Source organism: Mixophyes fleayi, chromosome 2, assembly GCF_038048845.1.
Source record: "Mixophyes fleayi isolate aMixFle1 chromosome 2, aMixFle1.hap1, whole genome shotgun sequence".
Taxonomy (NCBI): domain Eukaryota; kingdom Metazoa; phylum Chordata; class Amphibia; order Anura; family Limnodynastidae; genus Mixophyes; species Mixophyes fleayi.
In genome coordinates, this window is record NC_134403.1 from 247,708,436 (window position 1) to 247,732,981 (window position 24,546).

Here is a 24,546-nt window from a genome sequence, read left to right on the forward strand (position 1 = left end):
GTGGTCGGCAGAGTTGCGCATGCGCATGCGTGACCGGGTCCATTTGTTATCCACAGGAGTGATAAGAGTCAGTTTGTGTGGCCCTAGACGGGCGAGAGTTGGTCGATCCATTGATCCCTGAAGAAGCCTAGTGCGAAACGTGTTGGATCGACCAACTCTCGCCCGTCTAGGGCCACACAAACTGACTCTTATCACCGCTGTGGATAGCAAACGGACCCGGTGACGCATGCGCATGCGCAACTCTGTAAATACACTATAGGGCTGTTATTAGTTTTACTGCCCCTAATAAATCTGTTTTTGCTATCATTTACTGTTCCCTCTGTTTCAAGCGCCCAGGGAGTTACTGTTGATAACCTAGTTACAATGCAAGCTGTCAAGTCATGGGATATATTAGGCAGCAATGTATATATACATACATACATACATACATACATACATACACAGACAGTGGCTTGCAAAAGTATTCAAGCTCCTAAAAAGTCAACAGATTTGTCTGTATTGCAATGACACTTACACAGATCTTTCCAGTCAGTATTTTATGAACCAGTAAGCTCTTAAACATCATTTTCAAACTCATAATTCATTATTTGTCTACAATTTATTTGAAGAAAAATAAAAAATATAATCTGCTGCTGACAGAAGTATTCAACACCTGTGCTGTGGAAGCTCCAAGTTTACACAGATGAAAGATATTGTCCTAACAATTGGCTTTCAAGTAGCCTCTACATATGAATCCTTAAAAAGGTCAACCTTTATGGCTTAAAGACCCCCTAATTCAAACAGAATTAGTCATTCTGTAAATATGAAGGAAAGCTGTGAAAATGAAGACCAAAGAGCATTCTAAGAAAACACTTACACCTGCCCTGGTGTAGCTGGTGCAAATGATACGGCTAAAAAAAACCAAAACGTACTTTAGAGAAACCCAGGACTTTTTCAGCCACATCTGCGTTGGTACGCCCCAGGCACTCCGCTACTATATATTGCCTACATTCATCCACCCCTTATCTTCCCTGTTCCGCCCTTCTAGTTGTTGACAGTCGTGTCATTTGCGTTCAGACATGAATTGCATTCATTGGTGTAAGGTCCGTTTCTGAGCATGTGCAGAGCTATTTCGCACAAGATACGGCATTCAAATGGCTTGCTTTCGAACTTGAATAAGGCTTTACAATGTTAAATGGCTGAAGACTAAGGGCCTCATTCATCAAGGAACGCAAAACAAACGTAACACACATACATTGATGATACACACATCCGTATTCAAACAGAGAGCAGATCTGAAGATAGATCTGTTGATGAATATGAGCCTATGTCCGCTCTGCTCTAACAGACAAGATACTGCAGGATATGTCCAATTAACAAAATAAAGAAAGTGGGGTTTTTAAAATGTTGTTCCTTAACATACATTTATTATGATGTTATTAATGTCTACTGTACATAAAACACATTTTTATAGTTGATTCTGATTGCAAAACACATGTTCTAGCATGCATACACAGCCGTCATCACTAGTAATCAGCACTTACACCAGACCTGTAGCTGGTACAAGTGATATGACTGAAAATCTCGTACCTTTGAGGTGCCCAGTGCTTGAATCTGAAGCTGCTGCGTGTGCTTGAGTATGGCACGCACTTACTGTACATTGACTACGTGCATACGCCCATTCTTCTCCCATTTCCACCCCTGAAATCATAGATTGTAGTAAAGATCATTGGCATTTGAAAATGAGTTGGACGTTACTGTATTCACTGGTGTATGCTTCAGTTCTGGGCATGAAGAGTGATGTTACGCAAAAAACTGCACATATCAGCATTTATGTTCCTTGATGATTCAGGACCTAAATGGTTAAATATTAAATTAAGAAAAATGAGTGGTAGATGAGTGAGATAATGGCAGGTAGCTGCTCCATGGACCAAAGTTGGTGGCAGGAAAATTTTTGTTGGAAATGTAGTAATTTTTACCTTGCGTGGAAATCGAATAATAAGTAATTAATATAACATTAATATATTAACAATAATATTAATATACTATTTTGGTTGATGCCTTAAGCAGCTGTTTGTTTAGGGACCCCTGCAAATACTTGTCCCCCAATGTCATACACCAGTTCATAAACCCATATTCCCTTGCGATACAGAGCTTACTTCATCTAACAAAATCATGCTAGATTTTATTTTAAAGTCTCAACATCGTCTTCAATGCACAGAAGACAATGGAACGGATACAAAGTTGGCTTTAAAATGGGTGCAATTTACATAAACAAATGCCAAACCTATAGTGCATTTACCCTCATATCCTGAGCTGTGTAGGTTGACATAAGTAGTCTATGCACCCAGTTTATGTCAGGTCACACATCACAGACACGTATGCCCCACTTGCACCCATGTTTTTATCCATTTGTTTTATGTGCAACAAACTATTGTGGTACAAGCTCAAACAGCCAATCACAAGCTGTTCACTATTGCTGGAGGCTGTCGTCATCATCATCATCTACTACTTACACCTGCCTCTGACCACCTTCATATAATACAGCTTTCTTAGGCATATATATATATGCATCTTACCTCTGGTCTGCATCCATTCGCAATTGCACGAACATGCCCTTATTGTACTCAGCCTACGTTACAATGACCATGTCCAGCCTCTCCGTAGGTAGCCTGGCATAAGTGGCAGAATCACTCAGGGCTCATATATATGCTCCAATATTTTGGGCATGTGCAGATGGATTTCACACAAGATAGCCTATGCAAACTGGCTTAGTACATACTCTGCAGAAGCCCCAGTATGTCTTATCTGTTGAAAATGCCTATCTGTAATTGAATTATATATTTTTGTCCATTATTTTGTCAAATAATATATGCCTATCTTCATGCACATCACAATAATTTGGGCTTCATCTGTTTGTATGTATGTTGTGATCAAATACGGAAATTAATTTAAATGGGGGTCATTTTCGATGGGCAAGAGGGTCAACCACCTTTGCACACTAAAATGGGACCTTTGCAGATGTGTATACATTTTGGCTTGGCAATGGGATACATTATTGTATTTGCAACGATCAAAAAAGCATTTAAAATGGTGGCATTGCAAATCAATAGTTGCATGAGAAAAGTGTAATTCATGGAGCAATATTAAAATGTATCCCCTTCATGTGCCCTGAGGAGCAGAGCTTTTTCAGAGCACTAAAGCCAAATGCAGAATCTGGGAGTTTTCACTGCTTGTTTTAGGATTACTAGTATATTTATTTGCAAGACCAAACACACACTCTTTTGGGGTCCTTACATTTTGGTATTCCCTTGTCAGCAAAAATAGGCTGGATATTATGGACTAGTGGATTATTAAAGGGAAGCCATGTACACACATTGGGGCACATAAAGTGGTTGCAATTTATTGCAGCACACTCTAAAGCAATATAATAAAAATGTTATATAAAATGTTAATAAAATCAGAATCAAACAAACACAGCAGTTGGCAGGACTTGTACCGAGAGTACAGGAGTTGCACCTAGGATAAGGGCATAACACTATTAGATGGCAGAAGATTGCCTGCAGATTAGGCATGCAGGAGTAGTAGTAAATGCTCAAAACTACATAAGAAAATATGTACTATTTATGCCTTTCGAAAATGACCCTCATACTAATAATACTCAGACATTAATGGCATTAACACATTGCCTCTAACTGAAATCATAACAAATTACTGCACCTAACCAAAACCAAAATAATTTGCTGAAAAGTCGATACTTACCATGTAAGTAACATTAAATATCATTAAAAAGACAAATTAAATGATCTTGTGGGTGAATGCATTTACAAATATTATTACTTGCACAATACCAGTTTTGAGCAGTAGAGATACCTATGATATATCTCTAAATATATATATATATATATATATATATATCATACTTGCCAATCTCTCCCGGAATGTCTGGGAGACTCCCAGATTCGGGGTGGGTCTCCCGGACTCCCGGGAGTGTATGGAAATCTCCCGCAATCCCAGAATGAGGTCCAAAATGACACGATTTTCGGGTCCCGCCACCTGCACGCCCACCTCCCCCCTACAACAAGTTGGCAAGTTTGATAAATCTATATATCTATATCTATCTGTATTAGTGTGTGTGTGTGTGTATATATATATATATATATATATATATATATATATATATATATATATATATATATATATATAACAAAAACAGACATAGGTCCTCTGCACTCACCATGTACAGACTGGGGTGCAAGAGAGGGTTGCTTACATTGTATAGACAAGAAAACAGGGATACTCTGCACTCTCCAAACACATAATCAATGCTATATCAAGTACTGTTCTATATTAAAAACAGGGAATGTTAGTTCCACATATTGCAATAAATGTTTAAGCTGACCAATTCACACCAAAGTCATCGCCCATAGCATTTGATCATGTTAGGACTGACCATAATGGGAAGACTTTGGCGTGAGTTGGTCTGCTTAACATATATTGCAATATGTGGAACTAACATTCCCTGTTTTTAATATAGAACAGTAATTGATATAGCATTGATTATGTGTTTGGAGAGTGCAGAGTATCCCTGTTTTCATATATATATATCAATCACGGGAATATGAAAAGCTAAGCATGGCTGCATTATTTGACAGCTCTTATTTGACATTCTGATTAGAAAATACAGGTCAGTTAGGTTCTTGTGGTTCTCACTTGGTTGTTTACCTCCTAAATTATTTTTCCTCTGTGAACCTCTAGAGACCTGCTCAGTGAATAATGGTGGCTGTGATAGTCGATGTCATGATGCGCTAACAGGCGTGCATTGCAGCTGTCCTATGGGCTTCATGATACAATCAGACAGGAAGACCTGCAAAGGTAAATATAACCAAAACCTGGTAATTCACACTTATGTCAAGCTCATTCCCTGCTTCACTGTGCCAGCTCCTTCATCCTATGTTAATTTTGAAAATAGCTGCTACACATCCCACCGCCTTTATTTGATCATATATAATTTCCTATGCTCTTATTTGAAGACCCTCATCTTCAAACAAGAGCATAGGAAAAAACTAAACATGGCATGGTACATGTCATAATTTGTAATTGTTACATTGTGTCCCAATGACCGTTTCAACCCAGGATGGGCTTTAATCAGGGGAACCTGTATATTTTTTCCCTAACACACTGGTGCTGGTCTGTTCTTCTTTGAAAGACACGGATGAGTCTGCATGAGTCTTTCATTTTTTGGACTTGGCACAGTGCAGTTGTATATACATGTTTACAGTATTGTGATCTCATGCTGGGCAACCCCACTAGCTTAAGGAGTTACAGTCACCTGGCTTTCCTGACTTGCAGAATCCAAGACACATGAATTTCTCTCAGTTGCAGATGTAGTTCACTGGTAGAGAACATAAACTCAGTACCAACTAACCTGCACTTTCCAGGAATCAATTCTCAGAATAACCATCCCCTTGGACACTTATACCCACAGAATAGCTTCAGGCTCTAGGAGTGTGTTTGGTTTTCTTCTGTGTCTTAAGATATTAAGTTTCAGTAGAATGTTGGGGACAGAAGCCTGATTGCAGAGAATCGAGCATGGAGTGAGAGGAGAGAAAGTGAAACAGGCGTTTTCATTCTAAACGCTCAAATAGTTTGGAGGCAAAGGGCTGGAGCGAAATAGGATGGTAGTTTAAGAGACAGGCTGGATCGAGAGATGATTTCTTTAGAATTGCCAAGATGAGTGCATGTTGAAAGGAGAATGGAAATGTGCCAGTGGAAAAAGACAGGTTGAAGAGGTGAGCTATAGGTTGGCATGCAGTGGAGGAGAGGGAGCGGAGAAGTTGGGCGTTATTAGGTTCGAGGGGACAGGTTGCTTGGTCAGATAATGAGGTGAGTGTAGAGACTTTGTCTTCAGTTACTGGAGAGAATGGACTAAGGGTGGATTGGGGAGTGTAGATGAAGGTGGGTAGACTGTGTGGAATTTGGCATGAGGAAATATCTTATCGAATTGTGTTGATTTTGTTTTTGAAATAGGTGGCAAAATCATGATGGCGCTGCATTGTCTAGGGCAGAAGTGAGTGGTTTGTTGTAGAAAGAGGCGGCCTGATTAGGGCAGGACAATGCAGACATAGGAGAAAATAATTGCTATAGTGAAGATGAGAAGTGGATTGAGTTACGTGTGTACGTGTGGATTTGGGTGCAGGGTGAGGGCATGAGGTAAGGTGAGGCTGAAGGAAAGGAGGTTGTGGTCAGAGAGTGGGAATGCTAGGTTGGTGAAACTAGAGATGGAGCAGTAGTGGGAGAAGACAAGGTCATTAGAATTAGAACTTTTTCTTTTTTCTCCCGAAATACTGTTCATTCAAGCATGTCTATAGTGGTGCTTAGAAAAGATTTGGAAGACCATATCTGGATCCTGGGCTTGGGTTAGTATTCCTTCAGTTCACCATAACAGCTTATTTTAGTTAATACCAGACACAGTGGAAATTTTAAACCATAATATGATATATATAATTATCGTTTTTTGGTACAGTACCCTGACCATCTATGCCGTGGCAAAAGAAATTCAGATGAGCTGATCCAGTTCAGACAGTGCTCAACAGAAATAGCTACATGTAAAAATGTGTCTTTCTTGTACCACCCATTTTTCATGTCATTTACTACAAAGTTGCTTTCTCATGTGGGAGAAATAGGTACATTTGTACATTTAGCAAAAAAGTAAAGAAGTCATGTCACCATATATATACCATATATATATATATATATATATATATATATATATATAGTCATTGTCATGATCATTTTTGGAACTATATATAGCCATTTCTGTTGTGGGATGCTGACACACATTCTTTTCACTTTTAGATATTGATGAGTGTCGTGTGAACAACGGCGGCTGTGATCACAATTGCCGTAATTCAGTTGGCAGCTTTGAATGTGGTTGTAAAAAGGGCTATAAACTACTCATTAATGAGAGAGGCTGCCAGGGTAAGTTATTTGTATACAACATCATATTTGCAACTAGCACCACATTTACCTTACATACCACACATAAATGGCCTGATTCAGAGTGGAACATAAAAAAACATAACATGTGTTCTAAAAAGACGGACTGAAAAATGCATGAGGATATACGCAAAGTTATGTTCAGTGTAAACAGAGCGTACTTCCACCCATATGCAGAGACACACATACAGTTGGAAGTCAGAACTGGGGGCAGATGCCTTACCTTTACTAACAGCGTGTTTACTCTTAATTCACAGCAGAACACATCTACGCATAACTGCTCAATTACCCTCATTAGATAAAATACTATATAAAATACTGGCTCTTAAGAATTAACTTGTGTTGCCGGTGACATCGGACTAATGGTTCTGTTGAGAATATATTCTATATTCGTCTTTTTTGGCCTATTTCGTGGTCCATTATCATAGCCAGAAGCTCGTCTCTGGAGAAGGTACCGGCCAACATGCTTGCAAGTGAATGGTCTTTTCAACACTCTGAGCACTGATTGGCTCACACAGTAGTGGCAAACATATGCATCCCTTCAACAACATAAATAAGATGGCTTCTAAGAAAAACCTATTAAACTTTATGCTAAATAATGGGGCTATAGACAACAAACGTCTTGCCTCATCTGCTGATTCAGACACATCATATGGAAGAATCCTCCAGGAAATGAAAAAAACAACAGGAGAGACTAATAATCTTGGCTGCCACCACTTTTTCCAGGGCCTGTAGGAGCAAATGCTTCTGGGAAACCTGTGCAGGAGGATCCAGGGATTAAAATCTGATTCTGGGAGAATATCATCTCATGCTCAGGTTCCTTGAAAGTTGTTGTCTTGTGACACCTAAAGATGTAAAAAGAAGTAATGTTATTGTGTTCATAACAAAAACATTGAAATTAACCTGTAGGCCTTTAATTTTCTTTGAAATATATTGTTGAATATTATTGAATTTATTTAACTTAAATATTTAGTGGTCCTAAAGAATGCAATGGCTATGTATGTTTTCGTTTAGACTATATTAATTTTTATATTGTTTACAAAATATTATATTTTTACTATTATTTTTATCCTGGTATTCGTTGAGTCTGTGTTTTAAATATCTATGCAGCACATAGCTTTTAAAGGTAGATTAGTCTCGCAACTCCAGCAAATCTGGGTGTTCAACTTCAGACCCTAGACCAGCAACTTCAGTCTCTTCCTCCCAAAGAACACCAAGGATAGCAATGTAATATAAATTGCATGCAGAGCAATAATCGCACATAAAATTTCCATTGCTTACTACTTTCTACTGTGGTGGTAGAAAAAAATATACAAAAATGTTATTAAAAACATGGCTGTTTAGACCATGGTTGTCCAACCCACGGCCCAGCACGCCTGTAAATGTGGCCCAGAAGGAGTTTTAGTTGTGGCAAGGGGGCAGAGCTCTTAATGGAAAAATAAAATCCTGCAAAAAAAGAAAGAAAAGAAAATACTTACCACACGGTCACGTCAGCTGGTACTCCGGCTCCCTCCCTTGTCTCCTCAGTGCGGCGCTCGCAGTGAATGTCTGGCATGATGTCATCACGCCCAACATCCATTGCGGAGTGCAGCACAGAGGAGACACGCGCGCGAGAAGAACAATCAGCAGCACAGAATTGGAGAAAAGAAGAGAAGAGGACAGGAGAACAAGCCGATTAAAAGGTAAGTTAAGGGGGATTTTTTTTTTTATTTCAAGGGACGCTGACAAGTGAATAAAAGTCACCTGGTCCTGGAGCATCACGGACCTTATCTCCGTGCTACATACTTCCACTTCTATTACTAATGGGGCATTATATATTATTCTCTTTTGCCCATTATAAGTTGTTATCCCTTAACTAACATAGTGGTGTAATTATCAAAACAGGTCACAGTGGTGTATATGTCAGGTACTGCAGGCCTGGTCAGGGCACTCTGATATACAATGCCTGGCTTAAATGATATTGCATCGAAACAATACAAGTGATTATAGTATAATAACTAGAGAGGATTTTTGAACAGGGCGATTGAAAGGTAAGTATAGGGGGATTTGAAAAAAAAGTGATATATATATATATATATATATATCACTTTTTTTCTCATATATATTTATATATATATATATATATATATATATATATATATATATATATATAATGTTTACTATGTTTTCTATGGTTTTTGGGGTGATCAGCTATCGTTATTGTATCTTATGTGCGGCCCAAACCAACTCGTCGTCTGCCAATGTGGCCCAGGGAAGCTAAAAGGTTGGACACCCCTGGTTTAGACCATCACATTTTTAAAAACATTTTCACAACATTCCCAGAATATTTGTGGGAACTCATTATTTATGAAACGATACAATGGCAAACAGAAAAAGTGTTATTTAAAATTTAAGCCACAATGGTTTTCTTAACTATAAGTTTGGTACAGGACCAGCCTTCCATTTGTGGTTAATAAACTTATATAAATACTGGTTCAAAAATTCAGTCCAACAATAGAGGCACCCTCCTCAGTTAATAATTTTCACATGTGAACAGATACGTTATTTCAAATTGGTGAATCAGAGGAAAACTGGCAACTTGTTTGGCAATTATTATTGTTGGAATTTTAAAATGTTAGGAATCCGATACTGTCAGATAAAAAGTTTTAAACATGTGATTGAAAGTATGAGGAGAAGAAGAAAGAAGAATTTTACCTTTCAGATTATTTTTTTGCAAACAACATTTAATGTAAACTCTTTAGATTATTATAGTAACTAATGTGTTAGTAACCATATTTAGCCAATAACCACGCATAATCTCCTCCTTCACTCTGCGATAGTCTCTGCCATATGCCTGATTACCTCATGACAAATGTGTCAAAGGACCTGCCTGAGAATTTGGCGACCAGGTTGCGAATGAGGAAAGATGCATCACCAGTCACCTGGCCATTGATGTAGTAGAAATGTTTTCTATTAGAAAAATAGATTAATTTATTCCTTTTGTAATCTAGGCAACATGTGTAACATTTACTGCCCTTATGACGTGTGGGAACCCAGCAATCTGACAGAATTGTTGTTTAGTGTGCACAAGGCACTACTTCAGTACACGATTAAAGGAGGACTGGGACAATCCTGCCGCAACAGCCACTTTGCTCTGTAATGACTCAGAGGTACAGAAATGTAACTCCGCCAACAATTTGGTCAGCCGTGGAATTGCTGTGCAGATTAATATCTATATGGCTCTAGGTCATTCTGCACAATAACAAGAGTGTCCAGGATGGCAGGAGGTGGAAGCCTATAGAGGTGTATAAACTCAGCATCCAACATCCCAAAGAGGTTAACACATGGCCTGAAGACAAACTCCCACAGAGATTTCAAAAAATGAAAACATGATACATGTGCATATGCTATACTTGTATTAGTAGCTTTGATCCAGTTAAACATATGCATATATTTAATATATTGTCACTTGGCAGCTGTTTATATATACAACATACCTTAGTAAATATTTTGTATCTATTATAATTAATGTTTCAAATACATACAATCACTATTTAAGAAAAGGGCAGCAGTTACAAACATCTAAATTTTAAATCAATTGGAACGTTTGGCAAGCGCAAACAAGGGGGATGGGGGAAGGGATAGGGATGCAGCCACTGCCTTCTAAGGAGATTGCCTGCAATCTCCAAAAATATCAGAGAGAATATAAATAGCGAAGGATGGGCGCAAAATGGGGAAAGGGTAGAGACACACAGGGATTGAATAGTAAATGGAAAATCAGTCCCAAAGTCAGTATGAATATCAATCTTCCACCTATATCGATATTCCAGATGGTGGACTTTCATCAATGCATCCCTTTTTGTTTCATATAGTCCTTGAATCATATGCCAACTTGCTTCAAAAAGCACCACCACGATATACTGTTACTCCTCTTAAAATCTCGTTCCTCTCCTCACCACAGTGCACATAGGAAGAGAACAGAGAGAAAACTCATGGTGTTGTACGTTTTTCTATTTATTCGATTTGAACATAGGGTTAAAAAAACACTCACATTTTGTAAGCTAGAACCGCTCATATAAAGGTATCTTTCAGTCCACACATTTCCTCGATCCAACGGCAGTCTCCAGCTACTAAATCCCCCTGATGAAGTCACTCTGTGATGAAACGCGTTGGGTCCAATTGGAACACGACACGTAATAGACCACGCCCCCTCTGACGCTGCGGAGTTTCCCATGGCCAACTGAAGTCCGGCTAGTTTGATCGTGGCTGGGATTTAGTAGCTGGAGACTGCCGTTGGATCGAGGAAATGTGTGGACTGAAAGATACCTTTGGTGGGAACTCCTGAATGGGAAATTTGGACAATATAAGAAAACCTGCAGGAAGACCTCAGGGTGTTTGAGGTTACTGTTGAACTTGGTGTAGAGTTTGGTCTCTCACCAGTTCCATCGTGGTTCACATCCCCTCTCCACATCTTGCTGCAAGAACCTATGATCTATTGGGAGATGCTTGAGGGTCTGTTCACCTGGTGAGCCTGCTGGAGCATGGAGACTGGGGTTCAGATCCATACCACATTGGAAGAGAGCAATGGCCCGAGCAGGCAGGATCTGCAAGACATTGGGAATGATCACAGCAACTTGGCCGGAGAACAGCATTGATGTCTATGAGACCAACAGCTTAGCCGGGTGTTTGCATTGAGGCTTATGAGAGAAACAGCTTGGCTGGGCCTCTGCAAAGACAGCTCAGGTTTATGAGGGATCCGGAAACACTGCAGGCTTTGTTACTACTGTAACTGACTCAGGACCACTGACTTCAGTGATGGTTTAGCTGGAGACTTTGCTATATCTTATAACAGGAGGCTGTGGTAAATTGCAGGAACAAGTGACATCTTGGCCAGGCCATCGACCCTCCATACATACTGGTGTACTACCAGGAAATCTATATAGCCACTGCAATAGGACCCCTGGTGGAAACTACAGCTTGGCCCATGGTGTGAACTAAAAGCTTGGCCAGATGCCTTTCCAATTGACTATTACAGTACTTCTCACTCACTGCAGTTTATGCACTTAGTGGACTGAATTGTCCGGGCATCACAGAACTCTCAACGTACTGGTACGTATCTTCCTTGTGGTTATCCCGGCAACTGCATCAAAAGCACTGGAGTCTTGCAATTTGGCCAGATAAGCATAGAAATATCTTGGTACAGTGAATGATTTTTACTATTATTTAAAAACAGGTTGGGAGTTATTGGACATTGGGGTGCTATTGGGGGATGGTTGAAGGTTGATGCACACTTGGGTTTTGTTTCACATACAAAGCTGTTGTTTGCAAATATCTTTTGCTGATTGTAATATATATACGATTGTATCCACATCCATTCTTTGCCTGTGTGATCCAAAGAACCCTAAGGTGCCAGGGCCATCTAGTGAGTTCCATTTATGACAGCATGCATGCCAAGTGCACATAAAGCAGGTAGCTTACCTGAAAATGTACTCTTACGCCCTACTGTCTCCAGAAAGAGAGAAGAGTTGGGCCTACAACACCACAGCACTCATTATGAAACTCTGTCAACTACATGGCACAGAATGAGTGCCTAAACATTTAAGAAAACTTAAACTATGGACTATGTCCCTCAGAATACAAATGCCAAGCCATTTTGATCTCCTCTTTTGAGAAGAATGTGAAAAGAAAGAGCAATAATAGAATTAAAGAAATGGGAAGTAGCTGTAGTATGACCTCTGCAAGCAGTGTCAAGAAATGTTACGAAAAATAGTTTGGGTGGTAGTTCAAGCTATTTTTGCTCTGATATGACCAGGGGCGGGCTGGGCCGGGGGGCAGGGGGGGGCATCGGTCCCCCGGGCCGCTCAGTCTGACCCCTATTCGGGCCGGCCCTTTCCACCGTGGATGCACGTTTTTCTTTAATATTACATGCGATGCGGCCACGTCAGCGCACAGTCTGCCGCATCACATGACAGGCGATGCGGCGCATCATCAATGACGCAGCCGCATCGCGTGTCATGTGATGTGGCCATCTGTGCGCCCCCCGGGCTTAGATTTGCCAGCCCACGCCTGGATATGACCAATTGATGTTGATAATTTATTGCATTCCTGGCAAAAAGTCGGACTCCTGATAAAACAGAGGTTCTAATGATAGGAGCTCATCATCAAATAGCAATATTGCAGCTCAGCCAATCAACTGTGCTTAAACTTGGGGGTAATGGGTTTACAATCTGATTGTATTTGGAATCTTTGTGTTGTACTTGATTCAGGCGTGACACTTAAACATCAGGTTTTAGCCACAGCGAAATCTTCATTCTTTCATCTGAAGAATATAGCCATAGCATTGCATTTGATTCCTTCCCATGTTCAAACATGAATTTGTGTCCTCACACATGGATTACTGAAAAATACTCTAATAGGGTCTCTCAGAAAAAGAATTCCCCTGGTTGCAACCAGTAAAAATAAAAAAAATCAGCAGCCAGTCTGTAAATTAACTAGCCCCATTCCTGACATATAACACTTGTTCTCCATTCCCTTCTTTGGCTACTGTAAGATGGCAAATCTGTTTCAAGATTGGTTTGTTGAATTTCAAAGCCCTACACAACCCAGGATCATTGGTACTTCAAGCAGCTTCTGGTTCCTTGTATTCCCACTTGGTCACTTCACTCCACTGATGAGACAATTAAAAGTACCTTGAACCTCCCTTATTCATTTTGGGCTAAAACCTTTATCTTTCCGGCACCTACTTTTTAGAACTCAATGTCCACAGTCCGCAAGGCTCCCACTCTAGAAATCTTCAAAACCTGGCTAAAGACTGTATACTCAAGCATTTCATTAATACCCCGTTATTTTTCTAAAGAAAAAAAATGCTTATCTCTCTCTTTTGTACACCCACTATCATGGCGATAACCTCCTCCACACTCCACCTGTACAAATCAAAATAAATGTATTCTAGAAATAACTCTAAAGAATCATGGATTTGTTTAAACTGTTAGGTATACTGTATGTGTTCAATAATACCAACTTCTACAACCCCTAGCAGGGACAAAGAAAATATGAAATAGTACTGTTCTAGGTTAGCCTAAGTGACCTCTCCTCAAAGACCCAATTGTAACACTTTAAAAAATGGTTATTTTGTCAGTTCCATATGTCATTCTGTATTTTTCTTTTTCTATGGACTAGGAGGCGTAATTAGGCATCAAGTGTGACAAAATGTCTAATTTTCATTTCCTCATCCCCAGACATTGATGAGTGTTCCTTTGATAGAACATGTGACCACATCTGTGTCAACTCCCCTGGCAGCTTCCAGTGTTTGTGTCACAAAGGTTATGCTCTGTATGGGCTCACTCACTGTGGAGGTAAGACTTCTGTTGTGTTTCCTAATTATTTGAAATCTCTGGTATGAAAGTTACATTTTATAATTCTATTTTACAAACTTGACCATTTGGATTTTGGGATTTTTTTGTAAACTGGCGTTAGGTTATTAACTTTGCATAACATACACACCCAGTGAAAAATCAACAGGAAAAATAGTGAGCACAAACAAACTGAATACTTTTCTGTCAGCAAGTTAATTAAATTAATTAATTATTAAAAAAAATTACGGTTATCATTTTGCAGATATAGATGAATGCAGCATCAACAAAGGGGGATGTAGTTTTGGTTGCATCAATATTGCTGGGGGATTTGAATGCACATGTCCTCCAGGCTTTAAACTTCATTGGAATCTGAAAGATTGTGTAGGTAAGTGTCTTGACAACATGTGCCCGTGAGTGCGCGTTGTGTGTGTACAAAGTAAAACTGTAGAAATGGTATTTATTTTGCCCCTTTAGATCTGGTGAAGTGTACCACTCCTGGCATAACCACTCGGGCCTCCATGACGTGCTCTCGTAGTGGGAAGAAGGATAATTGCTCTCTCACCTGTAGCTCGAAGACTTTGTTGCAGCCAGGTAACACTCTGTGGTGCAAGCAGATTGTAACAGCAGGGACACCTGTGCTTGTAGTTCTGTTAAAGAAACACAGATCTTCAGAAATTAATGTTATTTTGTTGGTTATTACTGGTTTCCAAGTACTAGTTGCTTGGCAAAATATATCACTAGGTATATGTAAAAGTGCAGTTGGAACAGCTCTCTATATTTTTTCTTTTTAATGTACAGTTTATAAACCACTAAAGGAAAGAGGAACTACCAGGTCCTCTATGGTAGACGTCTGTAGGTTCAGATAATATAAGCAATGTTGACATACTAAATTTATATTCAGGGATATTTATATCAAAATATTGGTAAGTAAAAAAGAGAAAATTTTGTGGAGATCTTATTGCTGAATAAAAAATATATTCATATTATTTTAATTTTGTTTAATGTATATTTGAAGAAAGGTATGTATTTTTAAATTATTACTAGGCTAGCTCTAGTATTTCTAATTATGGCTAACAAGGAGAGTTTTTTACCCCCTGAGTTTCACTGTTCACTTGTATTCTGCAATGCCATTTCGCAGAAAGCAGGCAAAACAAATTCTTATGCTGGGAGGCCTGTTTAAATGCATCATCTCATTGATAGCTGTAGCTCATATAATATCAGTTATCCCATTTACTGGAAACCTCCTCGTGTGGCAGTTTTTAATTTTCTGCACCCACATATTTCAGCACAGAGAACTGCCTTGCTTAGATACTGTAAATTGATAGGACAAGTGGTAAATACAAGGGAGGGACACCAAACGGCTGCACACTAAACAGGGGGTTGTTCCAAGGTGGACAAAATGTTTAGCAAAATAAAGTGAAAATACATTTTCCCTCCTTTGGTTCTCTTTATTTTCTCTTGCTTTTTTTTTGTTTGTTTTTACAATTTTTTCCCACTTTTATTTTTTCTATGCAGAATCTGACACCAATTACATTTTCAGCTGTGGAAACCCAACATTGAAACCTGGAGTCACCTCTAAGCAGAACACAAGCCAGCACTGTATTGGTAACTTTATGAATACTACATCCTTTTGTGTAGCCTAGTATAAAGCTGGGTACACACTGATGCAATTATCGTGCAGATCACATGATAATAAACAACTGTTTGGTCAGATATTGCAAGAGTGTGTACGCTCCAAAGTGTTTTATCTTACCAAAACACATTGCATCTGTTAATTTGGTTTTATAAACTTCCTAAAAATCACAATCAATGATGGAATGATGTCTGGAAAATGTGTAAGTGTGTATGCACTTACAACCACCAGTGTAGGCAAATTTTTGTGGAGAAATGAAGATCACAGATCTGACGGTAAATTTTGTGATTATGTACACATGAATCTGCATAATTATCGGGACTTTCAGTTGTTGGTAAAATAGTTGCACAAATCGCATCTGAAGTAAAATGCAATAATGTGTACCCGGCTCAAAGGAGGACTTAGAAGTTGCCCATAGCAACCAATCAGATTCTAGCAAACGTCTGATGGTTGCTATGGGCTACACTATAATTTTCCTGTGTGCTAGTTCTTATAAATGTTCCCAATTGCATAATTGCTGTACCTTTGTTGTTCTAAATTTCCTCTTTATTTTCTCCTTTGAGAAGCCCTAATCTTAATATTCATTTTATTGTTAGAGACTCTGGTACCACCAGTTAAACAGAAGGCATCCTTCAAACTTAAAGATTCCAGATGTGGCCTGAGAGTGCGTGGCAGATCAACAAGAGGGGAGGAAAACACAAGACATGGAAGTATGAGAAATGGAGAAGGAGAGAAGTGGTAGGAAGAGAGGATGAAAAGGAATGGTGGGAAAAGCAGCAAAAAATGGATATAGAGGAGAGAATAAAAACAGATGTGTTAGGGAGGGATAGAGTAAAATGCAAAAGAGAGAATTATATTGACATCCAATATTTGTTTTCTTTCTTATTTGTTTTATTTCCCCTTAACACTTTAGTAACATAAAATGTGTATTGTTCTCAGGCGCACCTGTACCATGCTCAGACTGCCAGTTGACATATATCCATTTGAAATGTGACTCTTCATGGAAAACTAGAGGTCGTAGCTCACGCTCTACGGCCAATAAGGAGATTACTAGGATCTCACTAGAACTTGAAGCTGAAGTTAAACTGGAGGAGGCCACAGGTAAGAGTCAGGACTGTATAAATAGAAAAATATATGGATGGTGATACAAAGATGATAACTTGTAGAACCTCGATGACAGGTATTATACAAAACTCCATATGCATACATTTAATGATTTAATAAGATTGATTACTACCGCTATAATCTGCTATGATTTTCTAAGCACCAATCATTGTCAAAGCAGTTATTTGACTTTAATGACATTCATTAAAATGTCTAGTTAATGTGCTCTCATTCTTGGTAAAAGCCATTGGAATTCATGTGATTCCTGAATGGTATAGTAGTGCACCCTACTTAAAAATGGCTGTATGGACATGTGATATAATAAATAACATAAGCTATAAGAAATATAAAACATGAAATATGAAACATGTAATTAGATACCCATGAATATTTTGTCCTGTAATGGGATGTAAAATATATGAAACTTAAGGGATAAATGTACATTGAGTCCAATAGCATGCGGCATTGAAGGTGTTATTTTTGGGCAGGGGAATGGGGCTAGGAAAGGCCAGCGTTTCTGAAGTGCTATGCCATGGTTCCTGGGGATATGGCACTCACAACATGATCTGCGCATCTACTTGTGTAGTGTGACCACATCCCCTTGTTGTCTTCATGGTGGTGAGTGCACGCTATCCTGAGTAAGGAGTAAATCCTGCTAGACGGTGCAATTTTCACCTTGGCAAAATCATGTTGCACTGCAACTAGGCAAACTTTAAATGTACAGACATATGCAGAAACCTCCCTATGCTTGATTCACCATCTAAAGAGTAGTGTATATTTATTAAGCACCTGTTAATTAATCTTGAAGTAAGAGAACGCTGACTGTTACAATGTATCAATAAGTAGCCGTTTGGCTGAGATGAAATGGAGAAATACCCCAAAATCATTTTCTTCCTTCCCTGCTTCCATTAGAGGTAGGTTTGTTTTATATATGAATCTATCTCCCTCTGTCTCCCCAAATGTGCCTCTGCCCTCTCACTTGTGTGTGTGTGTGTGTGTGTGGCATTCTTTTCATTGTGTGTGTGTGTGTGTGTGTGTTTGTGGCTTGTGTGTGTAAGTGTACGTGAATATGATTCTCCCCTATGTGTGTGTGTATGTATGTGAATATATGTCCTGTGTGTGTGTGTGTGTGTGTGTGTATATATGTATATCATTCTCTTCTCTGTGTGTGTTTGTGGATTGTGTGTTTATGTATCTGTATATCATTCCGCCTACGAGTGTGTGTATATATGTGAATATATATGTCCTGTGTTTGTATGTATGTATGTATCTATATATGTGTATAGTATTCTCCTCTTTGATTATGTGTGTGTGTGTGTGTGTGTGTGTGTGTATATCATTCTCCCCTTTGTGTGTTTCTGTCCCTTTCTCTCTACCCTTTGTGTGTATGTGTCTATCTCAATGCCCTCCCCCTTATATTTGTGGGTCTGTGTCTGCATTTTCAATCACCGCCTCCTGAAGTCAGCAACTGTTCAGGCGCAGATGATTTTTAAAAATACAATAAATTATAAAGCACATTTTTAATTATATTAATCTGTTACCACCATTCCGAGATGGCGGCAACAGAACAGATATTGCGGCAGCACAAGTACCATCAAATAGGCTTCTCAATACAAGCATTTGGAAAGCCCCCTGTAGGAATTGGGGTGCGTCCAAAATCAGCCCGGAAGTGTAAAAATAAATATGCTCAGTATTTGTGTGCTAGATAGAAAAGACTACAGCTTTTTCCCTGCATGCAAAAAAATAATTGCATTTGCACACCTTGCATTGAAGCATAGACTGTCCAAGTCCAATTTTGCACCCTGTAGCTGGATTTGCCCCTGTATAATTCTTTATTTTGGTTGGTCAATCATATAACAAGAACATATAGCAGAGAATCTGATTGTAAACAGAAAACCACAGGAGACAAAGAGTTTGTCTTTACGTCTCTACGACTCTAAATGAAGCATCTTGCATCTTACTTGTTCCTTGTGGTATAATATAATGTTTGAGACAAGAAGCTTTTATATATTTGTGGTTTGTGAGTTATGGTAATGTATAATGTATTACCATTTCCATATAACGAAGCAAATCTAAAATGCCAGTGAGATATGATTATATTTTAAGGTAAATCGTAACCCTTAAAATTATTTTTGTTCTATAAATACTGATACTGAAGATGGTGCTAGCCATTCACTCCTATGAGAAGAGCACCATAGGACAGGGATCTTCGGACCCTTCTTGGCAGTCTGCCTGCTTTCCCTTGCGTTAATTAATGGTATTGATACTAGCGGGGTCACGCATGCAGAGTAAAGACTTCGGGTCAGAACCCGGCGTTTTCATTATTACAGAGTCATCGCTGGGACAGCCTCTTATCGGATGTGCTGTCCTGACATGACTTTAATAGTAAATAGCTCTGTTAAGTCATCTGTCATTGCTATGATGACATGATACTTAAGAGGGCAAAATTGCAAACCATGTTAGAATGAAAATGTACCCTATTGCTTGTTGTTTGATTATGATGTTACAAATTATAGATGTTCACAAAGTCTTCAGGTCTAATGCAAGACACTAATAGTAAATGAAGATCTTAACTAACTAGCTGTACACTAGTTCAAATTGTCATATAGCTGTGTCTACAGCTATATTTTATACATTTTGATTCTATTGATCTATGCAGGGCCCCATTAAGGGTCACAGCCGCCCTAGGCTACTACACTGGTTACCGCCCCCCCCCCCCCCCCCCCCCCCCCAATGTGTGGGTAAATAAATATATATATATATATATATATATATATATATATATATATATATAGATATATGTAAACAAAATTGTAAAACATTAATTAATACATAAAACATACTTCATTATGCACTTCCTCTCTTACCTGATCTTGCAGCGTAGACTACCTGGTGTTTTCTTTTGCTTGTTCTTGGAGCGTTGTCCGTTGCCTGGCTTCTGAAAACTTGGGAGTCCTGTATTTAAAATGTGCAAAAATTGTATTATAGTGCCAAATTTTAACAAACCCTGAATGATACAAAACAACCCCCTAGTACAGACATAGACAATAAAATATATGAAATTTATTTACACTCATATAGTAACATTTACCAGCCCTGTCTATCTAGTATTTAGTATTCTAGTGACCGCTGAAACCACAGTCAGCATCCACATCACCGCCACACAATACAGAGATCCTTCCCCCACAAGCTATTTCATCACCTCCGCCACCAGCAAATTCATCCCCCCTATCGACCCGCAACAGACAGTGTATGTCCCTCCTATCCAATTCATTACCCCCCCTTGTAGCCAGTTCATTACTTCCCTATTGGCATTTCATTAATCCCCCCTATCCAATTCATTAACCCCCCTCTAGCCAGTTCATTACCTCCCCATTTTCACTTCATTAATCCCCTCCCCTGGCCATTTCATTAACCCGCTCCATCCAATTCATAAGCCCCCCTATCCAATTCATAAGCACCCCCTCTAACCAGTTCATTACCTCCCCATTTTCACTCCATTAATCCCCCCTATCCAATCCATACTAGCCAGTTCATTAATCCCCCCCATATCCAATTTATAAGACCCCCCTCGTTAGCCACATTAGCCAGTTCATTAGTCCCCCCAGTCATCTCCCCCCCTCCACATCCGATGTGTCTCCCCCCCCCCCCCCCTGATATTTAACAAGCTGCACTTACCTTGCTGTCTTCTGTTCCTCCTCTCACCAGCCGGCGCTTCTGTCATCTTCACACGCAGCTAACAGCCTCTGACGCTGTTAGCTGCACTGTCACTGCAGGCGCGCGCTCTGTGATTAGTGTGGTCACGTGAGATGTGAGATCTCACGTGACCACACTAAGCAATACACTGACTAACAGCAGAAACTAACAGCTAACAGCATGAGATGCTGTTAGCTGCGTGATTGGTATAGGAACATGCGGGACCGCCCCCTTGTGGACAGGGGCGGCCCCATCAGAGGAGAAAGAAGCCGATCGCCGGCATTTGAAGAAAAAAACAAAAAATAAAAAAAAACAGCTTGCTAGTGTGCCGCGCTGCGCCCCCCAGGACTCAGCGCCCCAGGCTGCAGCCTGGTCAGCCTAGTGGTTGATCAGGCCCTGTATCTATGTGACAGAATACATGTGTAAAGAGCAACCAAAAGTAATAGAGATCGTTACAGTGACTCTAAATACTGTATGAGGTTCTTGAACTTCTATTTTAAAAAGAAGAAGAGACTGTGTCACATAATTCCCTTTTTTTCCCAGCGAGCTGTGGGCTAACATGTCTCCGCCAGCGTCTGGAACGCAAGATAAAATCCATATTGAAGTCTTTGAGAAAGTCTATTAATCAGGAGCGATTTGTAATCCGCTTAGCATCTGTGGAGTATGAGGTAGCCCAGAAGGGAGTAACAGGAACAGAGAGAGGTGAAAACTGTTCTCCAGGTCAGCAACGCATGTGGGGCAGATGTGGTAAGGATGGGTAATGATTGCCTTATTTACTGAGACTGTCATATGCTATTTCAATTATGCTTTCTTTTATGTGCACACACTAGTTGACTCACATTTTGGCTATTGTCTTCGTATTAATGCCTTTCAGAAAGCTTTCTCGTACCTTTCCACTCCAATACCAGTGCTACATCTTTCTTGTGTTTACTCCTTGAAAATGTCTCTTTCTTAGTTGTCTCAGTATCCTGTCTTCCTGTCTCTCAGCCAGCTGCTCCCCTGGCACATATTACCATGGGCAAACGGATCAGTGTCAAACATGTCCTCAGGGTACCTACCAAGAGAAAGAGGGTCAACTGTTATGTGACTTGTGCCCGGGAGCTGAACCTGCAGGTCCAACAGGAGCTACCAGTATCTCAGCTTGTACTGGTGAGATTTGTAAAAAAAACATCTATCTACTATATAATTAACTTGAAGAGTTCAGTAGATGAAATAGACACATAGGTGTATGTCCTTTCCTTTAACTTTCCATCTAAACCAATGAGACTGCATGGTAATTTTTGCATCTGTTTGTTCATTTACTGTGAAGGCATTTGTAATGCTTAATTACATATCCACAAACTAAACTTTTTTCCCCACACCATGTAATAGATTCTCATCCTTTTTAAAGTAAATGTATTTCATGAGGCATTTTTTGGGCTAAACTCTGTAGGACTTTAGAGTTGGGATCTTCTTTTACTTGAAATATATTTCAAAAACTACAAAACACGTGCAACAGCTGTGACATATTGCATAAAAATCTATGTCCATTATCCATATATGTTTGTCAACATAATTACTGATATACAATGTCAAGGTGAACATGTAAAACAGCCTGCTATATATATGGTGACACATATTCAAAATGCCTTATTCTGAAGTGTTATGAATATCAAAGAACACCATGCAAATATTAAGTAACAAATATGTAAAAGTAAGCTAAGTACTAAGAGGGAGAAAATATATGATCATACTTCTATTAAAACATTACGTATATCAATATCAATATTAAATTCAGTGGAATGTAACCTTTTAAATGTATGAATACAATAAACATGTGGGGCCTGATTCAAGTTCAGACATATGTCCCTTTGCTTGCCGTATCTTGCGTGAAATGCCGTATCTTGCGCTCTGCGTATGCTCATAAACTGACATAACGCCAATGCATGCAATTGCATGCACTTCATGTTGACACACAAATGACACGATTGCCTACAACTTGAAGTGTGGAATGTAACGCCTGTAACGTTATCCGAGTTAAGCTCTCCCCAGTGACAGCAGACAAGTCACTGGGGGGAATGTTCAGCATAGTGAGGCTAGTGCTTCACATAGTAGGTTGTCAGTGACATGGACAGCAGCGTTACTGGGTGGGCAGAGCTTAGTGGTGTAAGGCAAAAGCACCATTGCCGGCTATAGGTATCTCACTTGTTAGACCAGAGTCTATAAAGACTCTGGTTTCCACACGATTTAGCGACGGCGGCCATATTGCCGTGTTACCGTGACAGGTGAGCAGGAGGTCCCCTGGTGCTTGAGAAGGAGGGTGCACGACTAATGACAAGAGGCACCAGTTTTAAATAGCCCCTGGAGGGGTAAGAACAGTACCCCTTAATTAGGGTAAGAGTACCCCATAATTAGAAGGGCTCATAGAGGCCAGAAAACAGGGGGAGGCAGATTTATGACCCCCCCCCCGACTACAAGTAAGCACCAAAGATGGTACTCCACAGAGCCAATACATTAGAAGCAGGTTCATGGTGGCTGCCATGGTTCCAGTTCCATGAGAAAGAGGGAGAGAGCCCCAGCAGTTGAAGGGTTACAGCAAGGAACCAGCAGGGATACCCCAGGAATAACATTGACACAGTAGACACAGGTTGGCACTATTGGGAGAAAGGCAGGGAGAGTCTGAGAGCTCCTTCTACCAGCTACCTTGTGTAGTAGCCCTTTTGGAATGATCCCCATACCTGGTGGGTGCAGCACAGCTAATTGGGAAGTGTAGCTGGTATGGAGTCTGCATGGCAGAGGAGTACTGGAGAGTGGGCTGTAGGTCCTGAAAATATGTAATTGTCTGTCTGCATGTCAACGACTGGGTGAGATTAAATATTTTGTAGAGCCTGTGGGATGCACCTGTGGTCTGTGACTGTGGAACAACTACTCCCAGCAGCAGAGATTGCTATGTAACATGCTGTGAGTCTCTAAGTACTATGCAGTAGTGTGATTAGAGAAGATAGCAATCACATCTACTGAAGAAAATGTGTAGGAAAAGGTGTCTAAATATATAACATTTGCAACCATTATGCTGATCTGTGAAGAGGAGATATATTAAAGTTTATTTTTGTTTCAAATTGAGACAGCCTAGTGCCTAATATTTCAATTTAGTTTGCACTACAGTGCACTGTACTAGAGTCTGCCCACATGTGAACTGTTTTAAACACCCGTGTATTCAAAGAGAGTCCTCTGGTACTGTTTGCCCGCTAGCCAAGGTAACAAGAACCGCAGGTATTTGATGCAAAAGTCACTAGGAGTAACCGTCACAGGAACAAGGAGAAAAGGGGTTTATGATATGATTATTATTGTGATTTTATGTAGGTAATGTACAGTAAGGACAGCCCAGTGTTTCTCGAAAGTACATTTTTTTAGCCATATCATTTGCACCAGCTACAGGGCAGGTGTAAGTGCTGACTGATAGAGATGACTGTCACTACATAGTCTTTGTATTAAAAACTACTTGTATGCATGCCACTAGATAGCAAAGAAAATGTTTATGCAAGGAAGATTGACTATATAAGTGCATTGTATGTAAATTATGCATTAAAAGCATCATGATTTATGTAAAAATAAAAAAATATTTTTAGAAAAGCCATATTTTTATTAATGATCATATGTCACACGCCAGGCTCTCAGGTCCTGTTATTTACCTCTTCAAGCTGTCCCTGCAATCCCTAGGCTCTGCTGGTTTCAGATCTCTCTGCAAGATGCTGTCCAGTCTATCTCCACTCCAGAAATCCCTCCAAAATCAGTGTATGGGCTTTACCATCTTGGATTTGG

General features: G+C 39.7%; 1 protein-coding gene and 1 long non-coding RNA gene across 4 annotated transcripts in view; one reads left to right on the plus strand and one right to left on the minus strand.

The window, feature by feature from the left end:
- SCUBE3 (signal peptide, CUB domain and EGF like domain containing 3) overlaps positions 1 to 24,546 on the plus strand; it is a 171,680-nt gene that overhangs the window by 119,920 nt on the left and 27,214 nt on the right. For 2 of the 3 annotated variants that reach the window (XM_075195759.1, XM_075195761.1), the window contains 10 exons: positions 4,738 to 4,854; positions 6,838 to 6,960; positions 14,196 to 14,312; positions 14,575 to 14,697; positions 14,787 to 14,903; positions 15,828 to 15,917; positions 16,542 to 16,655; positions 16,885 to 17,046; positions 21,289 to 21,492; positions 21,733 to 21,894. In XM_075195759.1, coding sequence (XP_075051860.1) covers positions 4,738 to 4,854; positions 6,838 to 6,960; positions 14,196 to 14,312; positions 14,575 to 14,697; positions 14,787 to 14,903; positions 15,828 to 15,917; positions 16,542 to 16,655; positions 16,885 to 17,046; positions 21,289 to 21,492; positions 21,733 to 21,894 — 1,329 coding nt within the window. The remainder of the gene's footprint in view (positions 1 to 4,737; positions 4,855 to 6,837; positions 6,961 to 14,195; positions 14,313 to 14,574; positions 14,698 to 14,786; positions 14,904 to 15,827; positions 15,918 to 16,541; positions 16,656 to 16,884; positions 17,047 to 21,288; positions 21,493 to 21,732; positions 21,895 to 24,546) is intronic. The other variant, XM_075195760.1, reaches the window with a different exon arrangement.
- On the minus strand, positions 6,961 to 21,795 carry LOC142138802 (uncharacterized). The gene is made up of 3 exons (XR_012688115.1): positions 21,635 to 21,795; positions 14,875 to 14,959; positions 6,961 to 7,823 (listed from the first exon to the last, which is right to left on the minus strand). It is a non-coding gene; the product is annotated as an uncharacterized LOC142138802 (long non-coding RNA).